The following is a 12,582-nucleotide window of genomic DNA, read 5'->3' on the forward strand; positions in this document are numbered from 1 at the left end:
GGGCACCACGTCAGCCTAGTAATAACCAAAATGAAAAATTGTTCAAAGTTACAGAACGGTGCATCATGTCGACCCAACAATAAACAAGTGCAAAGTTCAAAAGAACACAAAAATTACAAGTTACGAAGCGCCTCACTTCCTTAGGATGTCAACCACCTTCCCATGCTGTATCATCTTAAAGTCCCCAATTGTTGAAGTGTCGAAGTCGGGAGCAAGGAGGGAGACCTGAGCCTCAATCGCCTCCTCGGTAGCCGTGATCGCTTCCCGGGCATCCTTAAGGATTTTCTTGTTTTTCTTCTTCATAGTCAGGGCCTCCTGGCGGGCGGTGTCCACCGACTTTATAGCTTCAGCTAGCTTCTCCTCCAAATCATTCACTTTGGCCTCCAACGCCTCAGCCCATCCCAGGGGAGCATTGAGCTAATGAGAAAGTGAGAGATCCCGATCCGTGAGATGGTTGATTTCATTGGTGCTCTCTTTGGATTTCTTCTCTTCCTCGTCAAGCCGCCTCATCGGTCTTGGGGTTGGCAATGTCTCTTTGGGCAGCCCTGAGTTTTTCCTCCAAAATTTGACCATTTGCTAGCACGGGTTCGACCTTTCTGGCAATAGCAGCTGCTTGAAGAAGGCTCTGGTATGTCCACCTTGCCTAGGCAGCCAGGTCCTCTTTCTGGAAGAACTCCTCGATGCCGAGGAGGAGTTAAGAGTCAATAAAGAATCCAGCATCAAAATTCTTTTCTATAATGGAGAGAACTTTCTCTGAACTAGAGTTTACTTTTCTTTTCTTCGGATTGGTGATAACAATCACCTCGGGTTCGGTCTCAATCAATATCCTTTTACCCTGGTTGACTCCGTCTGTAGCAGGGTTCTCAATGGGGTTCTCGAGGGGTACTTCGGTTGAGGGCCGAGATTGAGCCTCACCCTCGCTGACAACATGGGCCTCGGACTCGACAGTAGGGGTTGTCGAGCTATTGTCGTAGCTGTCATCTCCCAGAAAGAGATGAGTCATCAAGTAGGTCAAGGTCGTGTTCCCAGCATCCATTCCGACTATAAGAGGCAAGCAAAAAGGCAAAATAAAGGCCAAGTTAGAAAACCAAAAGATAACGACACATCAAGTCGGAAGCAAAGCAAGTAACAAGCAAGTTGGAAGAACGAGAAATTGACAAAAACAGAATCTCGCAACCAGATTCTCAGTCGCCCATTAATATATAAGGATTAAGATTTTTAAAACCAAAAATCGCCAGTAAGACATCGGCAATCTGTTGGTTCTCTCGACCTAATGCATCATAGGTCTTTTTTATTAAGTAGTTAGTGTTGGCACCAAAGCTTCAATAGGTTGGTATATGTCTCTCTCCTTCAAGGGTAAGCCAGAAAGAGTGGCAGCACTGAGCCGGCCTCACCTTAAACAAGGTCTCTTTGAAACCATGAAATGAATCTTCAAAGAGGCCGAAGATTCGTCGAGTTTTTACAACTTGAAAGGAAAGATACTTCTTTTTGTGCTTTCCTTCTCGGGAGGGGTTCGTGAGTAGAAAGAAGTAGATGAAGAAATTGACAGAGGTCGAGAGCTCCAAATATTCACATACCATCTCAAAACAATGGATGACTGCCCAGCTGTTGGGGTGGAGTTGTGAAAGGGCGACATCACAGCAATTCAGAAAGGCCATGATAAAGGGAGAGAAAGGGAGGCAAACATCCAACTTGGTGAACATGGGCTTGTACACCCACATCCAGTCGGGAACCCATGGGATGATAAATTTAGAAGACCCACTTATAGGCTCCCGGAACAAACACATTGTAGTTTGCCTTCTACGGGCCACCCCTACACAACATCCCAGAATTACGGAGTTTTTGTAGTTCCTCAGTTATCTTGGAGGTTGTGCTCGTCACCTTGGTAGTGAGGCATAACGATTAATGGGGTTTTGGACTTGGGGTTACTGTGCCATACCTACAACGGGGGCACTACTTCAGTCAAAATGAGAAGTCAGAAACTCGGAGAATGTTAAAACTGAACTACGCTATATTGTACACTATGCTATTCTACACTATTCCAAGTCTAAATCCAGGAAAGAAACACATATGATACCCCTCCTAAGAACTAGCTAATAATGGCGAGTCATATTCAAACACAACAAACACAACAATAGCAATGACAGAAGCAAATGCAACAAGCAACCACAAAAGAGGTATTAAAATGGGCAAAACATGCACGGAAGAGTCACTTACCAGTAGCGGAAGTAGATGGAAGTGATGAATAATGAGAGGCAATGTGGTGAAACTCATAGTATGCAGGGGGTGGATTGTTGATTGTGAAGTAGTGCAGGCGAAAAAAAAAAAGAAGAAGAATGCGAAATGAGGGAGTTATGAAAAACAAAAAATGAGTGCTGAATGATAACCGTCAAGGGGAGCGCAAAAAGGCAAGGGTAAAATAGGCTTTTTCCCTCGCTTTCAAATCAGTCATAAAGAACTTTAATGCTCTTGGCACGAAAATCAAAACAATGTCCCAAGGAATGCTTATGGGTAGCTCACATGTACCAAAGATGTAGATCTTGTCAACGAAGTCACGAGTATAAGAGGACCATCGCACGTGGAGACACGAGTAATTTGATGTGCTAATCGCGAACCTCAGGATTTGCAGTTGGGGACACTGTTCCGGCCCAACCCAATAAGGGTCGGGGGTCCATTATTTTGCGGACAACCAACCCGACAGGTCCTTGACCTGTACACGCTAAGTGACCCGCGTGTCACTCCTTCTCTCAAGGAAGACCTGGACAATTGGCAGAAGTTTCTAAAGGGACGAGGCCAAGTCAGAGGACCTACCCGAGTACAAGATATAAATGGAGAGGGACTTACTCCTCCCTAAAGATATGTTAGTTTTACCTTAATTAGTTGCTTCATCGTATGAACGCTTACTTTAGCATTGGAGTATCCTTACAGATAGCTCACTCGCCGACCCACTGATGATCGGGACAACACCACTCCTCGTAGAGTTCACACCCAAATTCAGATACCTCCCTCTTTTAACCCATTGCTCTCGACGTGGCACCCAACTGACTTCCCACTGTGGCAAGCACCGAAATATATTTATATACAAATATATTAATGAGTGATTTTAGTGACTAATTTTATTATATGAATAATATTTTTGATTTACTAGTTTGTCCCTGAAGGGAAATCTAAGGTAAATTTAGCTGGCTTTAAACATTTTGTACATCCAAAAAACATTAACGTGGATTTGCCGTTACCGTGCTTAATACACTAATGTTATGTATATCACAAAAAACGTGGGTGAATATGGAAAATTCAGAAGTTATGACTTATCTGGTTTGTTACATCGATAACAATAACAATTAATTAATCAATAAACTTTGTGGTTAACATCAAAGAAACGTCACAACTCATAAACAAAACAAACCTATTACTGATTGATTGTGAACTAGGCATAGGCAGGCATGTCTTATTTTCAAAATTTGTAGTTTTATTGTTCCCAGTTATCACCATCCCCTTGCTAATGTTGACCCAAATATCAGTTACGAATGCAATGCACTCAGATTGTTCCTTCAATTAAAAAAGAATCATATAATATTAATATTACTATAGAGCTATAAGCCTACAATACAATCAACTTTATATTTTATTTTGCTCGTTTGTCTCATCCAATCAAAAGAAATCGAAATTATTGATTTCTCCCTGTAAACAAAATCCTCAAGCACAAAGATACTGACACAATCAGACAAGGAAAATGGCTATAATTGTGTAAAGTCTTACAAAAGTTTATTAATGTTGTTTCTTTCAAAGGGTTAATCTTCAAAATAATGTTTTAGGAATCATGCATAAATTTATTTACTTTTGAAAGACATTAACATTCGTCGAGTTGGTCGTTCCATTAATTTATTGTTAATATATTACTATTAATACTGATGTACATTGGGCATGGTAAAAATGATCAATAGTCGCTTTTTTAATATGAGTAATGTTAGAAAAAATAATAATATAAAATTATTTTATTTAATTTAATATTTATAATTATATATAAAATTATTTATTTATTTTAATAATAATTAAGAAATATAAAATAAAAAACGAAGCATAAAAAAAAGCCAAAAGAAAAAAGTTATAGCCCTTTTCGGTTCCTAAATTATAATTCTCAAATATTTTTATTTAGATTTGGATCTTCTAAATTTTGAATTTCACCTTAGAGAGTAAAGTGTGATCTTTTACTATTTATTTTATAGGTGGGATCAAAAGTAAATACGAGAGAAAAACCATCAATAAATGAAAGATTACATTTTACTCTCTAAAATAAAAGTTCAAAATTTAGAGGATCCAAATTCTTTTCATTTAATATATTATGTAATATTTGATAGTAACACATCAAAAAAGAAAATTAATAGAATTACTGAATTAACTTAAATTGGTATTATTTAAAAGGGAAATGTCCAATAAACAAATTATTTTTGTATTTAAATTCAATTCGGTCTTTCTTTTTTTATGTATATTCTTATTTTTAAAATTAATTTTTATTGTGTCAATAAGTTATTGAACGAATTTAGTTATCAAAATAACTTAGTCGGCAGGCTAAAGACTAATTTATCGTGGATCTAAACTCAATTTAAAAATTTATCACTAATCAATAAATTACTGCATACATAAAACAATATTCAAACTTCTAATACTTATTTAAACAGACAAATAAACTAACTACTCGATCTAACCCATGTTAATTACTAAAATTCTAATTAGTGGGGTCTAGTTTGGCTAAATATCCTAAAAATAGAGATAATAATTCATAGATGTTCTTTTTGTTCCTTTAAAAATTAATATTCTTATATAACTAATTATACATAGGTTAGTAAAAATACTCCATAAACAAATAAAAAATTACTATTTAGATATAATATACATATTATTTTATTTATTTTAATAAAACAATTAATTATTAAAATAATTAAACATGATATAATATAATCTAATAATGGATAAAGTATATTTTTTATTTTCAAAGTTTGTTAAAAATTTTAAAATTATTCGTAAATTTATTTTTGTTTCAATTTTATCCTAAAAATTTTTTATTTGTATAAAAAATATCTTTGATAACTAATTTTTTAAAAAATTTAGTACTAATTCAGCAACAATTATTTCACAAGAACAACTTTTAACACAAACAAATAAGACATAATTATCATGTATTATTGTTGAATTAGTCTTAAATTTTTTGAAAATTTAGTTGTCAGGGGTATATTTGATGTTAAATAAAAAACTTACGGAATAAAATTGAAACAAAACAAAATTTATGGATATTTTTAAAATGAGTAAAGTGACAATTAAGTTCCCAAAGAAAAAAAAGTACTAATTTAGTCCTCCACTATAGCAAATGATGGACATATTATGTCTTTCTATCAATTTATCATGTAAAACTTAAAGTTGGTGTTTATATGTAGTGTTCGGTTAGTGGGTGTATCTATATAAGACAGAGACACGGTGATACACATTTTCTGTTTGATTGTTGAAACACAAAATTTTGAAGGATACACTGATACACAGACTAACACTATATTCTGTATATCTCTAATAAGTTGAGACACAAAAATAGGTACTAAAACACTTTTTTTTTACAATTTTATTCTTACTCTATTTTTATATTTTTTTACTTTTGACCTCTCATCTTCTTCTCTTCCATCTCTAGACCTCCTCTCCTACCTTTTCCTCCTGTCTCCAACTTCTATCCCTTCTCTCTCCATCACCAACCAAACTCTTCCGTCGTTAGAGACGCTGAAGTGTCTTTGTTAATATGTCACTTTCTGATTCTGACGTTGCTTCTCCACATTCACCTCCATCGTCATATTCCTCTTTTTCTTCCTCCTCAACCTCTCTTTAATTTGTTTTGCCGCTTCCTCTTCGTCCTATTTTTGTCTTTTTACAAATCTCCAGATCTGCGACTTGCGTTTCTATCATGTCGCAATTGAGTCTCCACCATCGACCCACTGTACCTCCATTGTCTTTTCTGTTTATCTTTTTGTTTGCCTTTTCTTGAATTTTCTTTTTTTTTCTAAAATAAAGTTCTGTTTTTTTCATTTTTTATTATCAATCTATGCTTTTTTTTAAATTATAGTCTAAATATATGCTTTAAAATATTTCATTCTCCAAATAATTTTTTATTTTTTCAGTTATAAAATTACTATATTCCGGTTCATTCATCGTAACTTCAACAATTTAAAATTAACACAAAAAATTCAGAATGTGAAGCATACAAATTAATTAGTTGCTGTTTCGTTAAAAAAATATGTATTAAATTTGTTGTTGAAATTATTAAAAATTTTATTATCTGGATAATTTTTTAATTATGAATGGAGATGGAAAAAAAGAATTACTATAATTGTTGATGAAAAAATATAGATAATAGTAATGGTGGTGAAAGTAGATGAAGATATTTTTGACTTTTTAAAATTTTATATGTTTTATGCATGTTATTTTGCCAAATATATAACTTATATATATTTTGTGTCTATATCTATATAGTTTATGTGTCTGTGTCTATATACTAAACAAACAGAATATATGTATAGTTAATTATTATGACGTATTTATTTATGAAAGATTGTTATATAGATAACAATTTTTGGAGCAAAAGTTCATCTATTTTAGGATTCATTATAAATAGAGAGAAGTTGATAAATGTTATATGAAAACTTAAAGTATAATGAATGTTTCATTATTTAAAACTACATTGTTTCCATACTTATGTGATAGCAACGAAATACGTACTATTATAGATAATAAAATACATTGGTAACTCTATTTTGTTTCGCACAATCTATTGATGAAAAGATACATGTTTACTGTTTATTATTGTAAAAGATTTAATTGATACTTTTTTTTAAAAACTAATTAATTTTAGATTAAAATCTTCGAGAATTTAATTACCATTTTACTCTTTTAAAATTTTTTAACAAACTATAAAAATTTTGACAAACTATAAAAACAAAATTTTTTTATAATAATATAAATATTTTATAAGAAGAAACCATACGTACAGAATATATATATATATATATATATATATATATATATATATATATATATATATATATATATATATATATATATATAACCAACTTGGGTTGGTTGAGTGGTCAGCTCACTCGTTCACTTAAACAAGTATTGGAAGTTCGAACTCCGCCTTGTGCATGCAAAAATCTATTGGCCAGCGGCAGACCCTTAAATGGAACTCAGATCCGCAACAGATTAATCCTTAACCTGTCCGATTGAAAAATACCGTTTGAGTAAACCAAAATATATATATAATAGTTGACTTTAATTATATATATAACATGAGTTGTATATTAATAGCAACTGAAATATTTAAAAGAATTTAACTAAAAGTACTTTTAAGATTTAGTTGAAAAAATTATTTAAGACTAAATAAAATCCAAAATTTCAATATATTTATTAGAATAAAACTTTAAATATTTTTATTCATAATAATTCTAACATTTTTTTTAACGCATAATGACCTAAAATCCTATTTTAAATAGTAGATATTTACTCCATTGGACTTTGGGATTGGAGAGGGTTTGGACTTTGAGCTGTGTGGTTTTTGCCCCATTCAACACATAACACATAACAGCTTTTACAAGATAGCTGATTGTTTGACTTTTTGCCATGACTTCAGCCCGTGAGCCCCACCACCCAACATAGATAAAGAGAACCTCAATTATTATTATTATTAATTAATTAATTAATTAATTAATAACAGAGGCAAAATCAGAAATTGATTTTAATATCACTGAGACCATTTGGCGTTTGCGAGAGTCAATGTCCCCTTCTCCTTTGTTGTTAAGCAACGGTTGAAACATAGTGGAGGCAGTGTTTTCGATCAAAGGGAGAGAGAGAGAGAGAGAGAGAGAGAGAGAGAGAGCACAGAACGGGGTTTATGCTTTAATTGAAATTTCTATTCTTTTTTTCCTTCTTACTTTTGTCATCTTTTTTCTTTTTTATTATTTATTTTCTTTGCTGTTTCGTTCGCCTTTTGGATTTCAATTTCAATTTAGAGAAGAAAATCCAACTGTGGAAGATACGAACCTACTTATCAATTATCATACCGCTATGTTTTGTATTTACTTCTCTTTAGTAAAAGAGCATTTCATGTTTTTAGGCGCTTTGCTTTAATTATGCTGCGCTGAAATTACTGAGAGAGAGAGAGAGAGAGAGAGAGAGAGAGAGTTCCTTGTGGAGTGCCTCTCCCTCCTAATTGAAGCTCCATAGTTACTGTTACTTGTCCTAGGATTCTTCTTCAAACCCATTTCTCATTATTTTTTGGTTGGGGAGAGTTTCTTCTCTTGTATATGTGAGAGTTGCTCTGCAAAGGTTTGGGATCTGGATTTCTAGGGTTTGAGGGTTATGAGCTTTTGACTTTTTCTCTCTCCATCTTCGGCATCACACTTTCCTTTTGTAAGAAGTTGGGTATTGAAACCTACTCCAGGTAAAATGAACTGTTTTTTTCTTTATTACTTTCCTTTTTCCCCCTTTTTTTCTTTTTTTTTTTTTCATTTTTCTTCTTCTTGGTGATTGGTGTTTTTTCACCGGAAATGGTGAGCTGAGTTGTTTGTTCATTCTCTCAAAAATCACACCTTTCAGGATTTCGATCGTTGGGGAAATGCAGGGTTGTGGTCTTCGTGGAATTAGGGAGTTTTAGCTCAATTTGTTACAGGTTGATGGGCTGAAACTTTACTTCTTGTCTGTGTTGTGTTCGTTCAAGTGACTCAATTCAAGCTTCCTGGTTCTCTCATCTGAAATTGATTTTTGAGAGCAGTGGAAGGTATCATGCATCTCTCACTATGGAAGCCCATTTCCCACTGTGCTTCTCTGCTCTTGGACAAGAAGAGCAGGAGGAAAGATGATGATTCCGTGGTCGAGATAAGGAGGAACCCATCAATGCTTCGGAAGCTGCAAGAGAACAAGCTTAGGGAAGCTCTTGAAGAAGCTTGTGAAGATGGTTCACTCTTCAAATCTCAAGACATAGAGCCAGAGACTGTTGCCAACCAGGATGAAAGCTTTGGGAGATCCCGTTCCCTTGCCAGGCTGCACGCCCAGCGGGAGTTCCTTCGTGCCACTGCCCTTGCCACTGATCGCACTTATGAGTCCGAGGAGGAAATTCCCACCTTACAAGAGGCATTTTCGAAGTTCCTCACTATGTACCCGAAGTACTCGTCATCAGAGAAAGTTGATCAGTTGAGGTCTGATGAGTATTCACATTTGGCACCTAAGGTGTGCCTTGATTACTGTGGCTTTGGTCTGTTCTCTTTTGTACAGACTATTCACTACTGGGACTCTTCTACATTTAGCTTGTCTGAGATAACTGCAAATTTGAGTAACCATGCACTTTATGGTGGTGCTGACAAAGGAACAGTTGAACATGATATAAAGGTTAGAATCATGGATTATCTGAATATTCCTGAGAATGAATATGGCCTTGTTTTTACTGTTAGTAGAGGGTCAGCTTTTAAATTGCTGGCTGAATCATACCCTTTCCATACAAACAAGAAATTGTTGACCATGTTCGACCATGAGAGCCAGTCGGTTGCTTGGATGGCTCAGTGTGCCAGGGAGAAAGGTGCCAAAGTATGTAGTGCATGGTTTAAATGGCCAACCCTCAAACTCTGCTCCACCGATTTGAGAAAACAGATTTCCAGCAAAAAGAAGAGGAAGAAGGATTCAGCTACCGGTCTGTTTGTGTTCCCAGTTCAGTCCAGAGTAACTGGTGCTAAGTATTCGTACCAGTGGATGGCCTTGGCACAGCAGAACAACTGGCATGTCTTGCTTGATGCTGGATCATTGGGGCCTAAGGACATGGATTCACTTGGGTTGTCCCTATTCCGGCCAGATTTTATAGTTACATCATTTTACAGGGTGTTTGGGTATGATCCAACAGGTTTTGGATGTCTTCTGATCAAGAAATCAGTTATGGCAAGCCTCCAGAATCAGTCTGGGAGTACTGGCTCTGGAATGGTTAAGATTACTCCTGAATTTCCAATATATTTGGGTGATTCAGTTGATGGATTGGATGGATTGGCTGGTATTGAGGATGAGGAAGTCATTGCTGCTGGTGATAAGACTTCTGAAACTCGTCAGGGCTCTCAATTACCTGCCTTTTCTGGTGCGTTTACGTCTGCTCAGGTCAGAGATGTATTTGAGAATGAAATGGATCAAGACAGCTCAGAAAGAGATGGAACTAGCACTATATTTGAAGAGACTGAAAGCATATCTGTTGGGGAGGTGATGAAGAGTCCTGTCTTCAGTGAGGATGAGTCATCGGAAAATTCATTTTGGATTGATTTGGGTCAGAGTCCAGTCGGGTCTGATGGTGTTGGTCATTTAAATAAACCGAGGATGTCTTCTCCCTTACCATCCATGTGGTTTAATGGGAGGAAGGCCCAGAAGCAACATTCTCCAAAACCAACATCCAAGAAATATGGAAGTCCTATGTATGATGACAGAGATGTAAATCTAGGTCTTCATGATGATCGCCATGTATTGTCATTTGATGCTGCTGTCCTAATGTCACAAGAGCTAGACCGGGTCAAAGAAGTTCCGGAAGAAGAGCAGGATGAGTCTAATCACTATTCTAGAAATGGTAATTCATCAGATCATTTAGAAGCCAATGGAATATTGGAAGAACCTGGAACCAGTGAAGCAGCGCAAAATGGATCTGTTGCTTTGAAAGGATCCTGGCTCAATCAACATCAAAGCTTAGAGAACAGCTCTACCTCTGAAATATGTTGTGATGTTAAAGAAAGTGCCATAAGAAGGGAAACTGAAGGTGAATTCAGGTTATTGGGTAGGAGGGAAGGGAATCGATATGGTGGTGGCAGGTTTTTTGGTTTGGAAGAGAATGAACACACCAGCAGGGGAAGAAGAGTGTCATTTAGCATGGAGGATAATCGTAAAGAGTACCTAAACCAGACCCTAGAGCCAGGGGACATATCTGCAGCTAGCATAGATGATGAAGAGGCTGTCACAAGTGATGGAGAATATGGTGATGAGGAGGGTTGGGGCAGGAGGGAACCAGAGATAGTATGCCGGCATATAGATCATGTAAATATGCTTGGTCTCAACAAAACTACATCCAGGCTTAGGTTTTTGATAAATTGGCTTGTGACCTCCTTATTGCAGCTGAAGTTACCTGTTTCTGATGGGGATGAAAAAGTGAATCTTGTCCACATCTATGGCCCTAAAATAAAATATGAGAGGGGCGCAGCTGTGGCTTTCAATGTCAGAGACAGAAGCAAGGGGCTGATCAATCCAGAGATTGTCCAAAAGCTTGCTGAGAATGAAGGGATCTCTCTTGGTATTGGTTTTCTCAGTCATATAAGGATCCTTGATGGCTCAAGACAGCAGCGGGTATCCCTGAATCTTGAAGATACATCTCTTTGCAGGCCGATGGAGAATGGTCGGCGGGATGGAAAAGGCAGCTTTGTAAGGCTTGAAGTTGTGACAGCTTCACTGGGCTTTTTAACCAACTTTGAAGATGTGTATAAATTGTGGGCTTTTGTGGCTAAGTTTCTTAACCCGGCATTTATCAGGGAAGATAGTCTTCCAACTGTTGAAGAAGGGTATGAGACATAAGTTGGCAGTGACTTTATCAGATTCTGGAAACTGAAACTGGACCTGAAACATCATTTATTTGAAGATCCTAACCGGGAGCGGCAGCTGGAAGAATGAATGTGATCATTTGTATGATCTGTCAAAATGGACAGATATTCATCTCTGCGTCAAAGTCAGACGAGGCAAGCAGGTGGATTTCTTGATTTATGTTTCATGTTGCTTAGATTTTTCATTTTTCTGTCCCCGTTTTTTTATCTTCTTGTAGAGTTGGCCTTATCAGATTTGTTACATATTGGGGAGCCATGGTGTTGTTTGAAGCAATATTTTATGGGTAGAATCTCTATTGTTTAAAAACTTTTCTTCTGTTGCATACTCAACTTTTGTAAAAAGGGTAGTGTTAATTTTATGCTATAGTTACAGATCATCAATTTTGGTGCTTTCTTTGTTGGTCGTATATTTCATTATTTGTGCTAATCTATTGCATACTCAACTTTTATAAAAAGGGTATTGTACATTTTATGCTATTGTTTCGGATCATCCATTTTGGTGCTTTCTTTGTTGGGCTTATATTTGTGCTAAGTATAAGAATTGAAACATTGAATTTGACTGATAGGTTATATTATAGAATTAGATCCAGAATGAGCTTATTGTGGCTGCTGATTGTTGGTAGACATTGTCCAACTGTTTGGTAATATTGGAAATCAATTCTTTAATCCTTCAGTATAATGGTGGAAAATGCTAGTTTGTTGCGGGTAGGAAATGCTAGTATAATGGTGGAAAATGCTAGTTTGTTGCGGGTAGGAAATGCTAGTGTAATGGTAGGAAATTAAGTCTAGTCTCATTTTGGATCCTTCAAAATTCAAATATTCTAATATGCTTTTTATGGAATAATAAAAAGTCAATAGTTAAGTCATATATAATGCCTAATTGCATGTCTCTCTTATGTCTTTCTCAATCAGATAATTAATTAATATATTATTGGATTTA

At 35.7% G+C, this 12,582-nt stretch overlaps 1 protein-coding gene across 1 annotated transcript; it reads left to right on the plus strand.

Annotated features, from left to right (window-relative positions):
• The first annotated feature begins 7,719 nt into the window (after positions 1–7,719).
• LOC112787055 (uncharacterized) lies at positions 7,720–12,119 on the plus strand. The gene is made up of 2 exons (XM_025830342.3): positions 7,720–8,473; positions 8,629–12,119. Exon 2 carries the CDS (start codon positions 8,815–8,817, stop codon positions 11,614–11,616), a length of 2,802 nt encoding a protein of 933 aa, XP_025686127.1. The 5' UTR covers positions 7,720–8,473; positions 8,629–8,814; the 3' UTR covers positions 11,617–12,119.
• The last annotated feature ends 463 nt before the right edge of the window (positions 12,120–12,582 follow it).

Source organism: Arachis hypogaea, chromosome 1 (assembly GCF_003086295.3).
Source record: "Arachis hypogaea cultivar Tifrunner chromosome 1, arahy.Tifrunner.gnm2.J5K5, whole genome shotgun sequence".
NCBI classification, from domain to species: Eukaryota; Viridiplantae; Streptophyta; class Magnoliopsida; order Fabales; family Fabaceae; genus Arachis; species Arachis hypogaea.